Raw genomic sequence first — 22671 nt, forward strand, 5'->3', positions numbered from 1 at the left:
GTCAGCCATATCAGCTATGTTTTTTTTAAAGGCTGAATGAACTGTTTCGCTGCCAGACAACGCTCCGCTGATATCCAGGTGTAGCAGTGGTAATGTGTTGGGACTGCTGTTGGGACTCTGCTGTTGGGACAGCTTTATGTAGGCCCTAACAGTTTGTGGTCAAACTTTGTCACCGTTAAAGTGCAATTAATGTACTGTTTAGTGTTGTGTTGTGTAGTGGCTTTGCTGGCATGCATCCCCCAACATGTTTTTTTGTTTGCCTCACCAAGATTTACATAGACTATAGCTGTAGGATCTTAATTTAACCACCCTGTTGTTGCAGGAAATGCCCAGCACAGCAGGAAATTCAAACTTTATTCAAGGTTTAAAAAGGCTTATAAAGTTTTTAATTTCCACTTAAAAATGTCAGACTTGATTTGTCCTTACTAAAACTTTATCAACCCCTACAAAAATGTCCATAAATTATAGTCCAGACAATAATTCACATTTCCTGTTGCTGCAGGATTATTTTCCTACTGTGAGAAACTGGTCACATTAAGATCCTTTATCTGTACCTTATAGCAAGTCCCTTGTGGATCCTTGGCTGTATAAGTGCTCATCTAGACCACTCGTGTTCACAGATGATTGTGGCCCGTGTTGAGCAGAGTGGTCTGTGTACGTCCATGTTTCTGGAGCCCCACTCTGAATTAAGGCATAATGAACGGTTGACTCAGCTAATCCAGGCTTTTCCGTGGTATTTTCGAGACCTTTTCTCTCATCCTCTCACTGTTCTACATTGTTAGGCCTATATGGGATCTGGAAGATTGGGGGTTCAGGTCAGGAACATTCAGACATGTTGAGTTTACACCTGGAAACTTTTGCTGCTAAATAGCATATGATACATTACAGGTATTCCTAATAATCCTAAATGGTAAGCCTTAGACAAGTAAGCCTTATCCAAGCCAGAACGACACATAGGGGCAGGAGCAAGAACACCCCATGGACATGACACTAGTCGGTCGCAGGACCTCAACCCCAATCCATTTCCTTAATGCAGAGTGCCAAGCAGAGAGGCATGAGGTTCAATCCCTGGTATGACTCGACCAGAGATGGAACCCCCAATCTTCCAATCTCAGTGTAGACACTAAACACAAGGCCACGGTGTTGGTTTATTCATTTATGACTGAATTAATCGTTTTATGGGTACCATTAGCTTATCTTCCTGACTATTGTGAGGACCATCCCATAGCGTCAATGCCATACAACACTCATTTCCGTGGCCTCCAACTGCTATTAAATGTTAGTAAAATGCTAGTAAAACTAAGTGCATGCTCTTCAACCGATTGCTGCCCGCACCCTCCCGCCGGACTAGCATCACTACTCTGGACGGTTCTGACTTAGAGTATGTGGACAACTACAAATACCTAGGCGTCTGGTTAGACTGCAAACTCTCCTTCCAGACTCACATTAAGCATCTCCAATCCAAAATTAAATCTAGAGTCTGCTTCCTATTTCGCAACAAAGCCTCCTTCACTCATCCTGCCAAACATACCCTCGTAAAACTGACTATCCTACCGATCCTTGACTTCGGCAATGTCATTTACAAAATATCCCCCAACACTCTACTCAGCAAACTGGATGTAGTCTATCACAGTGCCATCCGTTTTGTCACCAAAGCCCCATATACTACCCACCACTGCGACCTGTATGCTCTCGTTGGCTGGCCCTCACTACATATTCGTCGCCAAACCCACTGGCTCCAGGTCATCTATAAGTCTTTGCTAGATAAAGCCCCGCCTTATCTCAGCTCACTGGTCACCATAGCAACACCCACCCGTAGTACGCACTCCAGCAGGTATATTTCACTGGTCATCCCCAAAGCCAACACTTCCTTTGGGCGCCTTTTCTTCCAGTTCTCTGCTGCCAATGACTGGAATGAATTGCAAAAATCACTGAAGCTGGAGTCTTATATCTCCCTCTCTAACTTTAAGCATCAGCTGTCTGAGCAGCTTACCGATCACTGTACCTGTACACAGCCAATCTGTAAATAGCACACCCAACTACCTCATTCCCATATTATTACTTACCCTCTTGCTCTTTTGCACCCCAGTATCTCCCAGTATCTCTCTATCTCTCCAGTGTTAATGCTAAATTGTAATTATTTCGCCTCTTGGGCCTATTTATTGCCTACCTCCCTACTCTTCTACATTTGCACACACTGTCCATAGATTTTTCTATTTTTCTATTCTTTTGTGTTATTGACTGTACGCTTGTTTATGTGTAACTCTGTGTTGTTGTTTTTGTCGCACTGCTTTGCTTTATCTTGGCCAGGTCGCAGTTGTAAATGAGAACTTGTTCTCAACTGACCTACCTGGTTAAATAAAGGTGAAATATAACAATAATAGCCTCTTATGAATGGTTACTTAGAAGTCTATTCTTAAAATAACAGTGTTTGGAGGTAAAATGTTAATTTGAATCAGATTACAGTCAGCTCTCTATCAGGAGCAGGAAAAAGTGCCTTGCGAAGGTCACGACTTGTTTGCATTATGATAATCAACTCTTTGATAAAACATCCTTAGAGCACCCTCAGGACTCTTCGCTCATCATCAACAACTCTCGTCCTTGAGTCAATTAAACAGTGGCAAAAATATAACTCAACACTGTAGGACTCCAGTCACCCTCGTCATGAATCAGGAAAATCCTTCAGTCTGGCAGAGAGTACTGTAGTATTAAAGCTAGAATCCTTACTTGAAACAATAACAAAGTGGCCACCCTGCCTGTGTTTTGGTAAAAAGCTGAGGGATGGGTTTGGAGAAATGTAACCACTCTCAAACTCATAGACAGAGCTATGGATGCAAGGACGGACCATCCATGATATCAAAATTATAGTTTTGGGCTCAATTCAATCTGTATCGCTAAAGCATTACAGAGTGCACAATATAAATGTAAAGGTAATTTCCGAGTGAGCCAACATACGCAGTGTTTACCGTGAATGCTGTCACCGCTAACGCAGTAACATCGCCTTTAAATTTCAATCATTCTGTAACCCTGAATTTCCAAAGAGGAGCCCTTAAAAACGTCTTAGGGCTGCAATCCCGGTAACGGGATCGATATGACAACAGCCAATGAAAGTGCAGGGCGCCAAATTCAAAAAACTGAAATCGCATAATTAAAATTCCTCAGACATACATGTGTCTTATACCAAGTTGTCTACGCTGACATTTCTGGGTATGTCTCGCATGTAACATAATAATACTAAAGATTCTAATCATTTTTATATTACTTTTTATAATAATACAAATCTGTCAACCAAATATATTTCTGAAAACCCCTTTTTGCATCTTCAATAGTTGTCACATTGTGTTTTACAGATACCCTGTCTATAAAATCTAAGACCTATCAACACTCAGGAGTCAATGTTCTATCTCTTGTCTTTTTCATAGCCTGAGAGAGAGAGAGAGAGAGAGAGAGAGAGAGAGTATATTACCTAAAGTTGTCGCAGCTGCACACTATGTAACACATTATATCGATAATTGCCTAAAATTGTATTTCATTGTCTTTCATAAATGTTGCATTACCTGATGTTGAAACGTTGTTAAATATTTGCTACTTTGGTATACATTGAGTGGAAGGGTATACTTTGAGAGAGAGAGAGAGAGAGAGAGAGAGAGAGAGAGAGAGAGAGAGAGAGAGAGAGAGAGAGAGAGAGAGAGAGAGAGAGAGAGAGAGAGAGAGAGAGAGAGAGAGAGAGAGAGAGTAATATTACACACTTAAATAATAGCTCATCATTCACACACATACAGCCCTGTCTTTATAGTTGTTCATAGTTTATTATCATAGTTTGATCATAGTTTTGTCATAGCTTCTAATTATCGTTTCTAATCACAGATTGAATATAGTTGGCCATGGTTTCTAATCATACTTTCTGGTCTGAGAGGTCTGATTTAATAAGCGGTTCAAGTGTAAGAAATGCTGTCTTCATTGACCTTAACACATAGCTATAATACTGTTATAATGCCTTCCTTATTAAAGCAGACTTTGTTGCAAATATCTTGCTACACCCCACATTTCAACACCATCTGCCCGTAACAGATACAAACCTCACTCCCCCACGCAGGGGAGGATGGCTGACTCAGACCTTTTATTACCACTGATAAGGGAGGCATGCCATTATACGAGCACGCACACGCACACGCACACGCACATGCACACACACACACACACACACCCTTGCTTTAGGCTGGGTTTCCAGGAACAAAGAACAGTGCCAGGAACCAATGAGGCATATATAAGAATATTTTACTAATCTTACCTAAGTCATTATTAAGAGTAGGTAAGGTTGATACCTGGCCAGAGCCAGGTATCAAACGGGAGAGGGGTACATTGTGGTCTAGGATAGGATGGGGCCTATTGGAGAATAAACTAATTTAAAATTTAAAATTACTAGCTAACAAATAGGCATAGAAGTTAAATATATAATCAGATAGAACAAATGAGAAACTGTTTGTTAGCCAAACCTGTATGTCCAGGATGTTATGCGTTACAGGTGAATTAAAGGAGAAGGTGTTTCACTCGACCTGGGGGCATATCGCACTTGGAGGGTGAGACACACTGACACTGCCGAATGATCACAGAGTTAAGGAGAAGAACCGTTGCTAATAGAGCTCGGGGATCAACTCCTTAATGAAGAATCCCTGACCCCGACCTCTCAACACTGTGTACGTTCATAGAAGTGAAAGTGTTGCTTGATCTCTGGCTGATGATGTGTTCTCTGGGAGAGGGTGGGGTTTTTACAGGACTGCTTGTAGTCCTGAGCTGTCTGATTAGGATACGATGGGGATGTTACCATCACAGTGCTGCCAGAACCACCACCAGTTCCAACGGACCAGGGTTCAGCCGGCCTCCTCCACCACTTCAAGACCAAGTCCCACGCCATCACCTAAGCTCTCCAATCTGGTACAGGTAATAAATGTAAAAGACATCTCAGATAGTGAACAATTGGGGACTGAAACTGGTTATGAGGAAAGGGAGAATATGTGGTTGGCCTATATGAGATACACAGCCAAAACACTTAATAGAAAGGACTGTGTCGTATGTGGACATGCCAGACCTATTCTGGCTGCTCACCCATTTGCCCTAAGCAATGGGAAAGGTTGGATGTGCATATTGGAAAGTTTCTATTATAATAAGCCAAATTCAACCCTGTGTAAAACTCTGAGTCTTGTGTTCCCAGAAGTCCCTCCCACAAGACACCATGGGGGGTTAAGGCATATGGGGGATATTACAGCTGTATCACTGGTACAGGTAGAGGTATAGACTATGGGAGGCTCCCTACTACTGCCTGCATCACTAATGTCACTATTAACTAGAGGTGTTGCTGATGTATGGTGGATGTGTGGACCTGCCAGGCGGTTGACCCCACATTTTGAAAGGAGATTGTCAGGGCACATGTGCTTTGGCCAGTCTGATAACACCATTGACTATTATTGAGGTTGCAGCTAACCACCTCCTGGGATCTGCACATGACACAAAGGCTCGGGGCCAACCCAGGAGACGCCAGAAACGTGACGCTCCTTGGTCCGAGAGTACAGATAACATCCACACCAACCTGTTGGGGTCCCAATAGGGGTCCCCCACGAATTCCAGACATTAAACAGGAATGATGGCCTGTGGCATTTATTGCCCATTATTGGCCCAGCTATTGTTGATGCTAAGCAGAATGCCTGAATCAATTATATCTACTATAATCAACAATGATTTGTTAACTACACCCACACAGCACTTACGGGGATGGCTGAACAATTGGATGCTACCTCTCAAACCAGTAGCAGTGCTAGTCTACATGTCCAGTGCTAGTCTATTTTGACTAGCACTGGACATGATTCTGGCCAACCAGGGAGGTGTATGTAAAATGATTGTAGAACAGTGTTGCACGTTTGTCCCTAACAATACTAGTCCGGATGGGAGCATTTCAAAAGCTCTGAGTGGGTTGGCAAGGTTATCAGTGGAGATGAAGGGTCTTGCAGGTGTGGAGGAGAGTGGACTGTTCCCCTGGCTGGGTGGTTGGTTTGGTAAGTACACTACAATGATGGTTACTGGATTTCTGACTCTAGTTGTTGTTTTTCTTATGCTCATGTGCTGTGCTGCCTGTATCATACCTTGTTTGAAGAAGTCTGTTACAGATGTGGCAAGGAGGCTGATACGGAATCAAGCTTTCGCAGGAGAGTGGGCCTGACAGAGGAGGACCCTTGGTTTGCTGTAGTAGAGGTTGTCGAATGAATAAAAAGTGATGTTTGTCCTCCCTGTTGTGAAGGTTTGATGTTCCCGGGTGGCGACGAGCCCACCTGGTACAGGTTGTATAGAGGGATGGACCTGAGGGTTTAACATTTTCTCGTTTTTTGGTTAATAATGTGTGATTTTGGACTCAACAAGGCTTCGAGGCGGTCCATGGCCAATTGGCAGCTACATCCCTGATGGCATTTCAGAATAGAATCGCGGTAGATATGTTGTTGGCTGAACGCGGAGGTGTTTGTGCCATGTTTGGGGAGCAATGTTGTACTTTCATTCCCAATAATACAGCGAATGATGGTAGTCTTACCGTCGCCCTAGAGGGTCTTCGCACGCTTAATGAGAAGATGAAACAACACTCCGGAGTTGACACTACTATGTGAGACTCCTGGATGGATGCGTTTGGTAACTACAAGACCCTGATCTCCTCTGTCCTAGTGTCCGTTGCTGTTTTTGTGGCTATCCTAACCCTTTGTGGTTGCTGTTGCATTCCATGCGCTCGCACTCTGATTACTGGAGTCATTACCTCTGCTATTGACCCAAAGCAGGTCGATAGGGGTCAGATGTACCCACTCCTTGCTATTGAGGAAGCTGAGCCTGAGTATCAATTTGATGACTAGTGATGGCTAGATGGTTTACTATTGTCACGTCTCTGGTGAGACGTGAAGAGGGGGAATAAAAAATTTGTCTACTGACAAATTTTCCCCGGTTTGTATTACTATGTTTTACTATTGTCACGTCTCTGGTGAGACGTGAAGAGGGGGAATCAAAAATTTGTCTACTGACAAATTTTACTGCTACACCCCACATTTAAACACCATCTGCCCGTAACAGATACAAACCTCACTCCCCCACGCAGGGGAGGATGGCTGACTCAGACCTTTTATTACCACTGATAAGGGAGGCATGCCATTATACGAGCACGCACACGCACACGCACATGCACACACACACACACACCCTTGCTTTAGGCTGGGTTTCCAGGAACAAAGAACAGTGCCAGGAACCAATGAGGCATGGACACCAGCGTGGAGGGAACGGGCCTCCACTTACAGCGACCAGTCAGGAGCACGAACTACAAGAATCTACCTACGTCATTTACTGTATAACTTGAACTGCACAATATGTTTCGGGTCTCTTCTTCCGATAGTTCCCTAAGAACTAGACGAACGGGGCCGTGCAGCACGCTTTGCCAGATATTTTTACCTCTGAATAAACTGTCTTTATAATACCTTATCCACCTCGTCCAGCGTCTCAACTTGGTCTCATTTCTCAAGTAACGAATCATCAACACAAGTAGACCCTAAGGGGGCAGAAGCTATTGTTTACATACAGTATGAATAAAAACAATGTTTCATTGTATAAATAGCCTTCATTTTTAAAAACATACATGTAAATGCCTAGAATTAATGCCTATCATTCTTAGATAATATATATACAAACATCACCTCTAATATTCAACTCCCCTTCAAAAAAGTTCCATGAGGAAGGAAAGATTCACCGATTATTGTTTTATCTGTCCTGGGCTGCTGGCTTGTGTTTGGAGTTAGGTTAAGGCCTTCAGTACAAGCCCGCAGATTTGTCTCTGTTTCATCTGCTCTTCCGTAGTCGGGAGGGGGGGGGGGGGGGATTTACGCCGAAAATAGTGTATTAGTGAATGGGCTACGTAAAGGACCGGGCGCAGTTTGCTTCTGAGAATCCCCGTCTAACTCTGTCGGTTCCCAATCCATTATGCCCTGTAGCCTCTGGGTATCATACAGACGTTCGATAATGTTAACCTGTATTTATACGAAATAGATACATTTTAACTTATAAGAATACGTCCATTTAACATATTGCCTAAAAAATATATTTAAAAAACAAATTATCTCGTAAAATTCTGTGTCCATCCGTTGCTCTTCGGAATTCCATTCTAATGAAGGCGGTTCCATATCATTTATCCCCGGGATGCAGTTGGCTTAATGTTGCATATCCTGCGAACGTTAGATAATATTAACATGTTATATACATTTTTAAATTACATGAATATGTGCATTTGACTTAAATAAAATAATAATTGTTGTCATCGGTTTAAAACACATATAACTCCTGTTTAATATTACTATAACATCCACAATGTTCAAGGGGGCTAGCACCTCGATGCTGGGGGGGTCGGTCTAGACATAGCTATTATTTCTGGGCTGTTTGACTTTTTAGCCCCCACATCCTCTGGGGGGTGGGCTAAATTAGGTTTTGAAAGGCTGTTAATGAAGCGTAAGTGTCCATAAGACACAGACACACTTTTTTTTGTTTTGGGGGGTAGGCCTCTGTTTTGCAGGATATTGTAAAGAGAGAGAGAGCCTTGAGCGCAGCCGCATAGCCATTTATGAACACACACCCCGCCCCTTTTTCTTTGTTTTGAAACACACACACATCCACTACCGCACACGCGCGCACATGGCTTTTTCCGCAAGTTTTTTTCTCCGGGGGCATGCTTGGTGATAGATGGAAAGGACATATTCCTATCGTTAAAAGGTGAGATACAATTTTAAAACCATTTATTTAATTCAAAATATTTAGTACATACAGTTTATAGCCGTTCATAATTAATGTATTTTACTATGCCTTTCTTACAGATATAAGTCCTGGTTAGCCCTGACCATTATTCGTTTCCAATTCACGATCGCTAAGACGCTTGCACACTCCATCAAAGCTCCGTAAATTTTCCCTCCATGGCTAGATAATCCGTCCGGCATGTAAATCCTGGGGTATGCCCACAGCATTAATGAATAAGATGGGTAGAAAATGAATCTGTTTAAGTCATAAGTAAAGGCCTTTCATAAAGAGGCTGTCATGATTGACTGTGGCCCATATTTAACACGTATTGCTTGTTACCTAAGTCGATTGTTGTACATTGATTATCCACTAGCAGATTTGTGTAGCATGCATCTCCACTATATCTGTCATGTTACTGTGGTCTTTTTAAAAGTCAATAAACATGTGTGTAAAATGTACACTTTTGTTTCACTGTAGATTTGTTTAAGCCCACCTAGAAACACCTGATTTATCCCACAGCATTAATAAATAAGCTGGGTATAAAATTATTCTGTTTAAGTCATAAGTAAAGGCCTTTTGAAAAAAGGGGCTGTCATGATTGACTGTGGCCCATATTTAACACGTATTGCTTGTTACAGAAGACCACTGTTGTACATTGAATATCCATTCATCCCTGTTACACCTTTATGTGTTGGCTCTCTATATCTGTACATAGTGTGAAATGCGGTTTCACTAAAGTTATTATACCCTAAACCTAAACCTGAAATTACCTTTAGGATCTTTCTTTGGGGTTCTAATCTCCCCGGTGTACATGCACCGAACAACCATAGGCTGGAGCCACCTGGAAGCTCGGTGCATGTACATATAAAGACAACTAAATAGGAAACTCAACAGTGTGTTAGGCCTAGAAACATTATTTAGATGGCTGTTTTATTGTTGTTGAAAGCTTGAAATGTACACAATACGAAGGGACCTTGTTTCTAACACACACACACACCCACGCGCGCACATGGCTTTTTCTCAGGGACAGACTGTGGTAAGAGTGAAAAACGAGAGAGTACAGGACGTGGTGAGATACTGCTTTTAAAAACATCTTTATTTCATTCAAAAAATCATGTACATACAATTTATAGCCGTTCATAATTAAGGTCTTTTACTATGCCTTTCTTACAGATACAGGGGCCTGTAATAGCCACCCCCCATTATCTGTGTCCAATTCCCCATCAAACTGCCTGGCTCTCTTGCACGGTCCATCAAAACTCCGTAAGTTTTCACTCCAGGGGTATATAATCCGTCGGGCCTTTAGGTCCTGGCTCTGTCTCAAGGATAGCCGCGGCCAGCGCTGTAATTGTTCACGATTTTGGAAAAGACTGTCCAGCTTACTCATAAGTGTTATGAAAATTGGATAATCCACCCATTTAAAACTAAACACAGGAATAAAAAAGTTTACATCTTTGCATGCTGTGGAAGATACAGGAGAATTGACAGACTTTGTCGCATTAGCACCATCATAAAGTTCACAGGCTAAAATTGTCACTTTGGCGTCAGGGCTATAGGCCATTGAAGCGATTCTTAGGGCCTTCAGATCACTGCGGTCGCAGACCTGTTCTTCCAACGCATATCCGGGCACATTTGTACCACTCAGGGCCTGTTCAATTTTACAGAGCGCCAGCCTAATCTTTAGCCATTCTCTCATCTGCAGAGCAGGAGAAAAACTCCCAGGTTTTGCCTGATAAAGGGGTTTGGGGCCACTGTCTGTTAATATCTTTACCGTAGAATCTTCCGGCTGGAATATGTACGACATATGTCCCTCACTCGTACCCCAAAATCCTTTAAAACATTCTGGAGCTTCACACAGAACTTCCTCAATGCTTTGGTCACTGGGTTCATGACAAGACGCGCATAACATACCGAAAATTGGCATAGGTGTCATTTTTGTTTAATATTCCGGGGGTTATCATGTACAGTCTTACGCATGTATTGTTCTGGGGCTTTATAAGGCGTCTGCAAAGCCCAATACCCCAGGACATTCGTGTTTCATAGACAACAACCCGGAGGGCAATAAAATAGGCCTTACTCTTTGAAATGTCCCCCCACCTCGTTCAACCTGGACACTAGACATCAAACATCATGACAACTTCAAAAACATCATAAAACTCTTTTCGCACTCTAAGCCGTGAGAACCAGGAACAGGATGCCCAAACACATGGTCACTTCCTCCCCCCCGCCCCACCAGGATGTCCTGACCGGAAGCCCAAATATGGGCATGCACACGTCAGCAGGACATAGGGTCATAAATCAACATTTTGACATGTGACATCTACTTTATTCTCTCTGGCCTTTAACCATGTTTTGAGGCTATACAGTGTCTGTTTACAATTACATTGTTCACAATCATTGGAGTAAATCAAGCTTGTATTTTGGGTTCTGATGGAGTAGGACAGTTGAACTAAGCTCATGAGACATTTATAAAGTTATATTCCTTAAGCATCAATGAGTATATATCATTAATTTATAAGTCCAAAAATGGATGTATCAACTAAGGATTCCAGCTTTTTTACGACCCAGACCAACAGGCTCAGAGACAGTTTTTATGTACAGGCAGTGCGGATAATTTTACTCAGCCCCAACCTCATCTGTACAAAAGAAAATGATCTCTATACAAATGGTAATTCCCATAGCTACAGTACCTACCATTCATTTCCTCCTGGGAAATCCCCCTCCATCCAGACAACGTTAAACGGTTTCTACAGCTACAGCTACACCCACTCAGCTTTCCTCCAATGAGTTCCTCTTACAGTTCCTGTTGTATCTTACTGCTTCGCTATTTAAGGTCTGTAGCAAGCCAGATCATCTCATACTTCCTCACAGATAGTCAGTCAGACAGAGAGACAGGCACAGGCAGACCAAAAGGTAGACCGTCAGTTAAGTAGACAAGCAGTCAGACAGGCAGGCAGACAGACAGACATGGCCAGGCTGGACGTGACAGAGACCTTCCATCACATCTCATTCCCTGGGCACATTCACACCCAGGACTCCCTGAACTATGCCCGCCACTTCAAGTTCCAGGACAGGGACACCGTCATCGCCACCTACCCCAAATCAGGTAAGGACGGGACAGCTCTGTCACACCTCTGCTCTGTGTCACAACACATTAGACATGCTGCAACACTAGCCAACTATAGTACTTCTCCCTCTTTCACACACTTTGCAGTTGAAGAAAACGGTCAGGGCTTTAATAACTGTATATGTACAGACTACAGTAGGTTATTGTATTGTCACGGTTGGTTTTACTTGTCATTAATGAATTGTTTTCAACATCCACTTCTCTCAGACCACCTGTCTTTATGGAAGTAGTGGTTTAGGGAGGGATTCAATGAAGACAGAGTTATTAGATGTACAGTTCTCTCTTATCTCTCTCTCTCTTTAACTCTCTTCTTTCTTTCCCTCTGTGATCTCTGGTTAAAGGGACTACCTGGATGCAGGAGATTGTCACTCTTGTGAAAAACAGTGGGGACCCACAACTCTCCAAAACTGTTCCCAACTGGGCCCGAGCCCCCTGGCTGGAACAGTATTACAGTGCAAAGGTGCTGGGGGCCACCCAAGGGCCCCGAATCATCACCACTCACCTGCCCTACAACCTGCTGGCTTCTGCACTCCAGGGCTCCAAAGCTAAGGTAGGATGTGGTTATGTTGAAGAAACTATTCTCAATGCTGTGAGACATTTCCTTTTTTTCTAAATCAACTCTATGGAAATAATATATTGATAGCAAGTGACACTATCTCTACCCTGTCTCTTAGGTCATCTATGTAACCAGAAACCCCAAAGATGTTGTTGTGTCATATTACCACTTCCATAAAATGGCCAAATTCCTCCCAGAACCCAACTCATTTGATGAGTTTCTGGATAGTTTTCTGGAGGGATCAGGTGAGTTGACACTAATGATTTGTACCTCAAGCAATTCTGGGATGTAATCCTTCTGTTAACAGTCAGATCTAATCCAACGTTTACCCTTTTTACAGTGAGTTATGGGTCGTGGTTCGATCATTTGAAAGGATGGACGAGACAAGCAGAAGTCTTGGCAAATGTTCTTTATATCTCTTATGAGGAGATGTGGCTGGTAGGAGAAGTCTTGTCTATTACTGTCTGCTATTTATTGTGGTTGTCATAAATTGCAAACACCCCATTACATTCTCTCTTCCTCATGGCAGTTGTGTCACCCCTAACCATATTGTAGACATGTCCATTTATGGGCATCAAAACACAACACTTGTATCACAGCAGTTGTATTACAGTCTCATGAGTCTCTGAGGTTGTGTCAACTACAGAAATAGGCTATCCTTCAGACATGAAAATATTAGTCATAGATTATAAATAGACCTTTGTGAGATGCTATTTTAAGTGACATTATGATTTATTCTTGGCGAACAGGTGCACATAAAATACCACATGAACATTGTTTTAGGAAAAATAATTGCTTGCATTACAGATATTCACTGTATCTGACCTAATGAGCGTTTGATCTCTTAGTATGCCACAAATGTTGTTGATAGACTAGACATAGAAGATCAATTCAGCCTCTTGTGAAAACAACCCTCTTTGTCCGTATCTAAAGTAAGAGCATTGACTTTTCTCAGGACCTGCGAGGCTCGATGGAGAAGATCAGCACTTTCCTGCAGTGCCCCCTAGTGGGCGAGGAGTTAACCAGCTCCATGAGACACTGCAGCTTTAGCAGCATGAGAGACAACACCATGGTGAACTACACCCTAGTCCCACAGGAGATCATGGACCACAGCAAAGGCAAATTCATGCGGAAAGGTGAGGCTCCATTGCTCAACAGGAGTACAATCCTGACTAGAGATATGTGTCAGTCAGTGCCAGAAGGATAGAACAGTACCGTAGGCCTCCCCTGCACTCACAGTGCTGTGGAGAGAGATGGGCCATAATAATGAAGACCTTGTTCTGTTTGCAGGTAAAATTGGTGACTGGAGAAACACTTTCACAGAGGACCAGATTTGTCTTTTCGACACCGTCTACAGCTACCAGATGCAAGACTGTCCTCAGACCTTTCTGTGGGAGTGTCCTGAGGGGGAGGAGGAGTAGGAGGAGTAGGAGGAGTAGGAGGAGTAGGAGGACAGGCCTCTGGGGATCAGGGGAGGGCCCTTATCCTCCATGCCGCCGGAGATTGATGGATACGGTTCATACAAGTCCTGGGATTCTCCCACGGATGTTCTCCGTGTTTTTGTGAATGTAAATGTAATGTACATAAGCTAATATAGTAAAATAATATAATAAAACTGATACGCTAATATAAACAAATATTGTGTGTGACCTATTTGTTGTTGTAGTTAGGTTTTTCCACCTCTAAAGAAATCTAAATGTTACAGTTAACTGAATGAGAGTGAAGTTTCTCCTGCATCTTGGCTTGTGCTGCAATAGCTAGATGAATAAACCATGTCTCCTCCCTAGCTAACGCTGTCAGCCGGTCCCTCTCATTAGCCTGCTGATGGGATCCGAGAGGGACACATTTAACTCCCTGACATTGACACTTTGGAAATCCTCCCAGTGTGTGGCAGTGCATCAAGCAGAAGGGCTCATATATTAACTCCAGAAAGGCTGACGTGTACATAAAAAGCTGTTGTTACGTCAGTCACATAGCTTGACTCCGAACAACCTGGATTTCCCATATATTTCCCATATACGTCTTGTACTTCCATCAGTACGGTTGTTGGAAAACGATGTGACAGATGTTAACAAATAGGCGGATATCATCGTTAGGCCTACCTAATCCCAGATTCTATGGGCTGCTCATCTAAAATAATGTGAAGGATGGTGAGTTGTGTATTGAAAGCATTTGTGACAGTAAGGATACTGTCTCATCCACCAGAGACTGTGGTCATGTGTCTTTATCATAGTGCTCCGGTTGTCTCATTGATGCTGCTAAAATATACAACCACATACAGTATGTCCACCTAATGCGTGTCATGTTATTCAGTCTGGGTTGGTTGTTGAAGTTGTCTTTGCGGGGCTTGTGTGTCATGGGTCTTGTGTTCAGCTGTCAGTGACGTCAGGGTTCACCACTGGATTCCATTACAAAGTGGTGTGCCAGAGCTATTTCTGGGTGTCAGCATGAACTCTGTCCCTGTGTGACATATATTCAACCTCTCTTTCGTATCGTCTGAGATCCCCAAAGATTGGAAAGCTGCCGCGGTCATCCCCCTCTTCAAAGGGGGAGACACTCTAGACCCAAACTGTTATAGACCTATATCCATCCTACCCTGCCTTTCTAAAATCTTCTAAGGCCAAGTTAATAAACAGATCACTGACCATTTCAAATCCCACCGTACGTTCTCCACTATGCAATCTGGTTTCCGAGCTGGTCATGGGAGCACCTCAGCCACGCTCAAGGTCCTAAACAATATCATAACCGCCATCGATAAAAGACAGTACTGTGCAGCTGTCTTCATCGACCTGGCTAAGGCTTTCGACTCTGTCAATCACTGTATTCTAATCGACAGACTCAATAGCCTTTGCTTCTCAAATGACTGCCTCGCCTGGTTCACCAACTACTTCTCAGACAGAGTTCAGTGTGTCAAATCGGAGGGCCTGTTGTCCGGACCTCTGGCAGTCTTTATGGGGGTGCCACAGGGTTCAATTCTCGGGCCGACTCTTTTCTCTGTATACATCAAGGATGTCGCTCTTGCTGCTGGTGATTCTCTGATCCACCTCTACGCAGACGACACCATTCTGTATACATCTGGCCCTTCTTTGGACACTGTGCTAACAAACCTCCAATCGAGCTTCAAAGCCATACAGCACTCCTTCCGTGGCCTCCAACTGCTTTTAAATGCTAGTAAAACTAAGTGCATGCTCTTCAACTGATTGTGGCCACACCCTCCCGTCCAACTAGCATCACTACTCTGGACGGTTCTGATTTATAATATGTGGACAACTACAAATACCTAGGTGTCTGGTTAGACTGTAAACTCTCCTTCCAGACTCACATTAAGCATCTCGAATCCAAAATGAAATCTAGATTCGGCTTCCTATTTCGCAACAAAGCCTCCTTCACTCATGCTGCCAAACATACCCTCGTAAAACTGACTATCCTACCGATCCTTGACTTCGGCAATGTCATTTACAAAATATCCCCCAACACTCTACTCAGCAAACTGGATGTAGTCTATCACAGTGCCATCCATTTTGTCGCACTGCTTTGCTTTATCTTGGCCAGGTCACAGTTGTAAATGAGAACTTGTTCTCAACTGACCTACCTGGTTAAATAAAATAAAGGTGAAATAAAAAAATAAAAAAAATAAAAATGTATCAGCAACACAAGTACAGGAAGTGGTTTACTCAAAGAGGAAGTGGTCTATTCTTTCACTGGTGGTAAGTTCCAAGTCACATGTGTCCCCATACCCCTTGGGCCTGTCAACCTGTCAGCTCTAGTGGGAACATTATGGTGAAGTTATGCGAACACTAACAAAGGTCATAATCCTCCCGATAACAGTTTATATCAATGAGAGGCAGTGTGTCAAGCTGATTCAACGAGTGTCCCCTCAGCAACTAATGACATCGATCTTCATCTGCTGCTCTCAGACTCCGGCTGCTTGATTAGTACTTACACGGCAAGACAAGTGGTAGTTCAGAGAGCGCATATCTGACAGGAATGTTTCTTTGATGAGAAGTGTTGTTTATCAGGGGAAGTGCTGTTTATTAGGGGAAGGGGCCAGAGCTAGAGTACTGCACCTGGCCACCAGGAGGGTGGCATGTGGTTGTGTTGCCAGACAGACTCCACTGTGGAGACCTGCTGCCGACCTCATACACCACCCAAATATAACTCTATGATTCCATATTTCAGAATAGGGCATGGTGATGGGTCTTTGGAAGAGTATACACTACATTTTTATGCGCTACGCGATTCAGCCCTCGATGGTCCTGTTCTGTGAGCTTGTGTGTTCTACCACTTCGCAGCTGAGCCGTTTTTGCTCCTGGACATTTCCACTTCACAATAACAGAACTTGACCGTGGCAGGTCTAGTAGGGCAGAAATGTTTACTAACTGACTTATTGGAAAGGTGGCATCCTATGCCGGTGCCACAATGAAAGTCACTGAGCTCTTCAGTAAGGCCATTCTACTGCCAGTGTTTGTCTGTGGAGATTGCATGGCTGTGTGCTTGATTTTATACACCTGTCAGCAAAGGGTGTGGCTGAAATTAGCCGAATCCACTCATTTGAATGGGTGTCCAAATACTTATGTCTATAGTGTATGTTGAATTTGCATTTCTACACCAGAGATAATTATGATGTTTTGGATGAAAGAATGTGAAGACATTTAGCTATTCTTAATCTAAACATTACTCATATTTTAAATGACACCAAGACTGACTTTGTAGCATCTACAGACTCATCGTTGTAGTGTCACAAATTTCAAAATTTTAAGCAATTATTTCTCAATAGGTATTCGAAACATCCTTCCCCCAAAGGGCCTTTATATGGTTGTACTACAGAAAAATCCAAAACATCATAAATATCTTTGGGCCAACCTGTCGTGGAATTGCACCTAGCAAACAGGTAGAACTGAGTGAGGAGTAGGGCAGCAAAGGGCTAAAATCATCACAATAGCTGTCCTCACATTCACTTCATAGAATTATCATAGCTATGCTAATGCACACTGTGCAGTGCATGTGTTATTGTAACAACTGCTAATTAAGTTATGCAGAGTGAAACAATGAATGGAAACACAGGCTAAGAGGAGAAAACACAGTCTGTTGTGATAAGGTACTCTGGAGTCCTGTTGTCCAGAGACCACCTCGGTTTTACTAGGCTCTGACTGAGACACCCACAGCGCTCGTGGGGATCCTCTTCATACCACTCCGCCTGTACACTGGGCTAAGAGGAGAAATAATTGTCACTGTGAATATCTGTCGCAACATTTGGTGAATATAGGTACTGGTCTGCTCTGAAGTTTTACAGCTTTCGCTGTATGAGAGTCCACGAGTCACTTTCTTCTTTGATTAAGTAACAGAGTGAAGTCAGACAACTCTCAGCAGACCTTTAGATGAGAAAACATTTGAATGTGTAGCATGACAATAGTCTCTCTAGACAGACGGGTTGCCTCTCACAATGTACCAACTTTCCTGAATACGCGTCTGTAGAAGTAGAATCTCGTGATTTGTGTGAAACCTCCTCGGTTTCAGAGACTAGCATGACACTGATTGTTGTGTGACCAAGGTGTTTAGTCACGGTGCACTATACTGTATATGCAGTCCATTATAATTATTCATCATGGTTGAATCAAGAGCTTATTTCTCACATCCAAGAGCCCTATATGCCCTACTGAGGTCCACATGTCACCCATGCCATTATATACCAGACCTGGCTCCACCCATCTTAATATCATCATTTCACATGGATTTTGAGCAATTATATGTGCTAAATGACTACAGCTGTGGGAGTCACATAATCATTCCTCCTTCAAATCCAGCAGCAACACATGGCTGTGGCTCAAGCCAGACTGTGGTATCAGAGACACGGTGACATAAGGACACAGAGCTGCACCCCTCTGGGGACATGGGGGAGGGGATGGACAGACAGACAGACAGACAGACAGACAGACAGACAGACAGACAGACAGACAGACAGACAGACAGACAGACAGACAGACAGACAGACAGACAGACAGACAGACAGACAGACAGACAGACAGACAGACAGACAGACAGACAGACAGACAGACAGACAGATAGACAGACAGACAGACAGACAGACAGACAGACAGACAGACAGACAGACAGACAGACAGAGAGCCAGAGAGCCAGAGAGCCAGAGAGCCAGAGAGCCAGAGAGCCAGAACGTTTCTCAGTGTAGTCTCATACAGTGAAGCTGTAAAACTTCAGAGCAGACCATTACCTATAGTGACTGCCATCAAAAGGAACATAAAATTTGACTAAAAGTACTTGAATCAGTTATAGAACTCAGTGCCCTTTATGGTTGTGAGGTCTGGGGTCCGCTCACCAACCAAGAATTCACAAAATGGTACAAACACCAAATTGAGACTCTGCATGCAGAATTCAGCAAAAATATTCTCGGTGTACAACGTAAAACACCAAATAATGCATACAGAGCAGAATTAGGCCGATACCCGCTAATTATCAAAATCCTGAAAAGAGCTATTCAATTCTACAACCACCTAAAAGGAAGCGATTCCCAAACCTTCCATAACAAAGCCATCACCTATAGAGAAATGAACCTGGAGAAGAGTCCCCTAAGCAAGCTGGTCCTGGGCCTCTGTTCACAAACACAAACAGACCCCACAGAGCCCCAAGACAGCAACACAATTAGACCCAACCAAATCATGAGAACACAAAAAGATAATTACTTGACACATTGGAAAGAATTAACAAAAAAACTGAGCAAACTAGAATGCTATTTGGCCCTATACAGAGAGTACACAGTGGCAGAATACCTGACCACTTTGACTGACCCAAACTTAAGGAAAGCTTTGACTATGTACAGACTCAGTGAGCATAGCCTTGCTATTGAGAAAGGCTGCCATAGGCAGACATGGCACTCAAGAGTAGACAGGCTATGTCACGTTCTGACCTTTATTTCCTTTGTTTTGTCTTTTTTTAGTATGGTCAGGGCGTGAGTTGGGTTGGGCTGTCTATGTGAGTTTTTCTATGTTGGGGTTTTGTGTTCGGCCTGGTATGATTCTCAATCAGAGGCAGCTGTCAATCGTTGTCCCTGATTGAGAATCATAGTTAGGCAGCCTGGGTTTCACTTTTGGTTTGTGGGTGTTTGTTGCCGTGTCAGTGTTTGTTCGCCACACGGTACTGTTTCATTCGTTTGTTCTCTTCGTTTGTTGTTTTGTATTTTGTTAGTGTTCTGTTTTGTTGAATTAGCATTAAAATTCATCATCATGAACATTTACCACGCTGCGCCTTGGTCCTCCTCTCTTCCACCTAACGACGAGCGTTACAGGCTATGTGCACACTGCCCACAAAAGGAGGTGGAAATTGAGCTGCACTTCCTAACCTCCTGCAAAATGTATGACCATATTAGAGACACATATTTCCCTCAGATTACCAGATCTACAAAGAATTTGAAAGCAAACCTGATTTTGATAAACTCCCCTATCTACTGGGTGAAATACCACAGTGTGCCATCACAGCAGCAAGATGTGTGACCTGTTGCCACAAGAAAAGGGCAACCAGTAAAGAACAAACACCATTGTAAATACAACCCATATTTATGTTTATTTATTTTCCCTTTTGTACTTTAACCGTTTGCACATCGTTACAACACTGTATATATACATAATATGACATTTGTAATGTCTTTATTATTTTGGAACTTCTGTTAGTGTAATGTTTACTGTTCATTTTTATTGTTTATTTCACTTTTGTATATTATCTACTTCACTTGCTTTGGCAATATTAACATATGTTTCCCATGCCAAAAAAGCCCCTTTAATTGAATTGAAGAGATGATTGTGGCCACCTGAGCACTCCCTCTACCCATGGTACAACTGCCTCTCCTGTAAGTAAGTCTGTGTGAGTACAAGGGTGAGGACAAGAGCGAGAACTTACAGTATATTTACAACATACAAGACAAATGCATGCACACATGCATGTGTACATGCATATTATATGCATGCGCTAACACGCACACACAGTGTTGAGTGTCTCTGGAATACTGAATAGAACATAGTGTTAGAATTAGCTGCTGGTTCATGTCGTTCAGTCACAGAGACAGAGGCCATGCAACAGAATGAGTTTCCTCTGCAATGGAGTGTGAGTGACGGTGTTGGGTACCGCGTGTGTCACAGCAGCTCCTTACTCCATAGTCCTGTCTCAATGCTGATGACCAGGAGAAATACACACACACACACACACACACACAGTGTCTCGGACCGGCACACCCTGGTTGTGATGGGCCAGCTGTTTAGAGCCTGGCCTGAGGCAGTTATGAGCGTTTCATTCCTGAGTGGAGGGGGTGTCTTGGAAGAGCCACTGAGACAGTCAGGCTTCCTGTGCCATCTGGGACCGACGCCTGCCTGTCTGCATCCCTGTCTGTTTGTCTGTCTGTTTGTCCAAATGATTATCATCATCATCACCCGGTTCTCACACACCAGAGCTTTTAACCAGAGAAACATGTTTAAATAAAATGACTATGCACATTTTTAAGGCTTTCTGTGAGGACCTCAATATGAAAAATATATAATTTACAATTGGGTAAAAACAGACTAGCGTGAGATTTGGGATGCTCTAGGGTAGTAATATGAATCATCGGCTGTTTCCAATTCCGAATCAAGTTCCTGTAAATTGCATCAATTTATTGAAAATGTTCCGTAAGAGGTAAGATGGGATGCCTGGAACGTTTAAAAAATGTGAATTAGGGGAAATATTCATTTGAATCTCTAAAATGTATCAGGAATAGTGGTTAAGGGGAGACCAGCAGAATAATGAGTATTTTGATCTTCCCTAAAAAAGTCAACCTCGTTGGCTGTGCTACTCACTTCAGCATACAAAGGGACTAGAGGTAAGTGTCGCATGTAAGTTGCCTTTCCCCTCTGTGCCCAATTACAACCTCATCTCATCCACTTCTCAGGAAGTTAAGCCTTGGCCTTTTTGTGCAATCAAACTCTGTCAGCCGGAACCTTGTTAATCGGGAATTCATTCCCAAATGACATCAAAGCCAATGAGAGTGAAGCAGTTGAGGTTGTGCACAGTGGCTGCTGATCAGTTGAGGTTGTGCACAGTGGCTGCTGATCAGTTGAGGTTGTGCACAGTGGCTGCTGATCAGTTGAGGTTGTGCACAGTGGCTGCTGATCAGTTGAAACAGAACCACAACGTTTCCCCTAAGCGATTCAGACCGTCAAAAAACATCATTTCATGCCTGATCGTTTCAGCCAATTGGCTTCAATATCGTATTTGAACTTGTTTTCCCTCTTTTCTTATTATGTCTCCTGAGTCAATAACTAATCATGTCCTTCATCTGAATGTAAAATGGATTCTCAAACATAATCAAGCAGCTGAAAGTCAGAAGGGAAAATAATTTGTGGATTCTGCTAATAATAGCTAAACAACGTGCTTATCCTTATTCAATCAATCAATTTTATTTTATATAGCCCTTCGTACATCAGCTAATATCTCGAAGTGCTGTACAGAAACCCAGCCTAAAACCCCAAACAGCTAGTAATGCAGGTGTAGAAGCACGGTGGCTAGGAAAAACTCCCTAGAAAGGCCAAAACCTAGGAAGAAACCTAGAGAGGAACCAGGCTATGAGGGGTGGCCAGTCCTCTTCTGGCTGTGCCGGGTGGAGATTATAACAAAACTATGCCAAGATGTTCAAAAATGTTCATAAGTGACAAGCATGGTCAAATAATAATCATGAATAATTTTCAGTTGGCTTTTCATAGCTGATCATTAAGAGTTGAAAAACAACAGGTCTGGGACAGGTGGCGGTTCCATAACCGCAGGCAGAACAGCTGAAACTGGAATAGCAGCAAGGCCAGGCGGACTGGGGACAGCAAGGAGTCACCACGGGCGGCAGTCCCGACGCATGGTCCTAGGGCCCAGGTCCTCCGAGAGAAGGAAAGAGAGAAGGAGAAAATTAGAGAGAGCCAAGATTTTCAAAATGTTCATAAATGACAAGCATGGTCAAATAATAATCAGGAATAAATCTCAGTTGGCTTTTCATAGCCGATCATTAAGAGTTGAAAACAGCAGGTCTGGGACAGGTAGGGGTTCCGTAACCGCAGGCAGAACAGTTGAAACTGGAATAGCAGCAAGGCCAGGCGGACTGGGGACAGCAAGGTGTCATCATGCCCGGTAGTCCTGACGTATGGTCCTAGGGCTCAGGTTC

The 22671-nt window shown here is 43.1% G+C and overlaps 1 protein-coding gene and 1 long non-coding RNA gene across 2 annotated transcripts; both read left to right on the plus strand.

Moving 5' to 3' along the window:
• The first annotated feature begins 8620 nt into the window (after nucleotides 1-8620).
• On the plus strand, nucleotides 8621-9260 carry LOC139563141 (uncharacterized). The gene is made up of 2 exons (XR_011672498.1): nucleotides 8621-8781; nucleotides 8883-9260. It is a non-coding gene; the product is annotated as an uncharacterized lncRNA (long non-coding RNA).
• A 2394-nt stretch (nucleotides 9261-11654) lies between these two features.
• Nucleotides 11655-14122, plus strand: LOC139563133 (sulfotransferase 2B1-like). Its single transcript, XM_071381440.1, has 6 exons — nucleotides 11655-11908; nucleotides 12271-12479; nucleotides 12604-12730; nucleotides 12826-12923; nucleotides 13441-13621; nucleotides 13776-14122. Exons 1-6 carry the CDS (start codon nucleotides 11770-11772, stop codon nucleotides 13904-13906), a joined length of 885 nt encoding a protein of 294 aa, XP_071237541.1. The 5' UTR covers nucleotides 11655-11769; the 3' UTR covers nucleotides 13907-14122.
• The last annotated feature ends 8549 nt before the right edge of the window (nucleotides 14123-22671 follow it).

The sequence above is a fragment of the Salvelinus alpinus genome, chromosome 33, assembly GCF_045679555.1.
Source record: "Salvelinus alpinus chromosome 33, SLU_Salpinus.1, whole genome shotgun sequence".
Taxonomy (NCBI): Eukaryota; Metazoa; Chordata; class Actinopteri; order Salmoniformes; family Salmonidae; genus Salvelinus; species Salvelinus alpinus.

Bases quoted from the DNA above. Each gene is read 5' to 3' on its own strand.
- LOC139563133 (XM_071381440.1), top strand. From the start codon at position 11,770: ATGGCCAGGCTGGACGTGACAGAGACCTTCCATCACATCTCATTCCCT. The intron at 12,731-12,825 runs GTGAGTTGACAC...CCCTTTTTACAG, and splicing joins TAGTTTTCTGGAGGGATCAG to TGAGTTATGGGTCGTGGTTC. The intron at 13,622-13,775 runs GTGAGGCTCCAT...TTCTGTTTGCAG, and splicing joins AGGCAAATTCATGCGGAAAG to GTAAAATTGGTGACTGGAGA.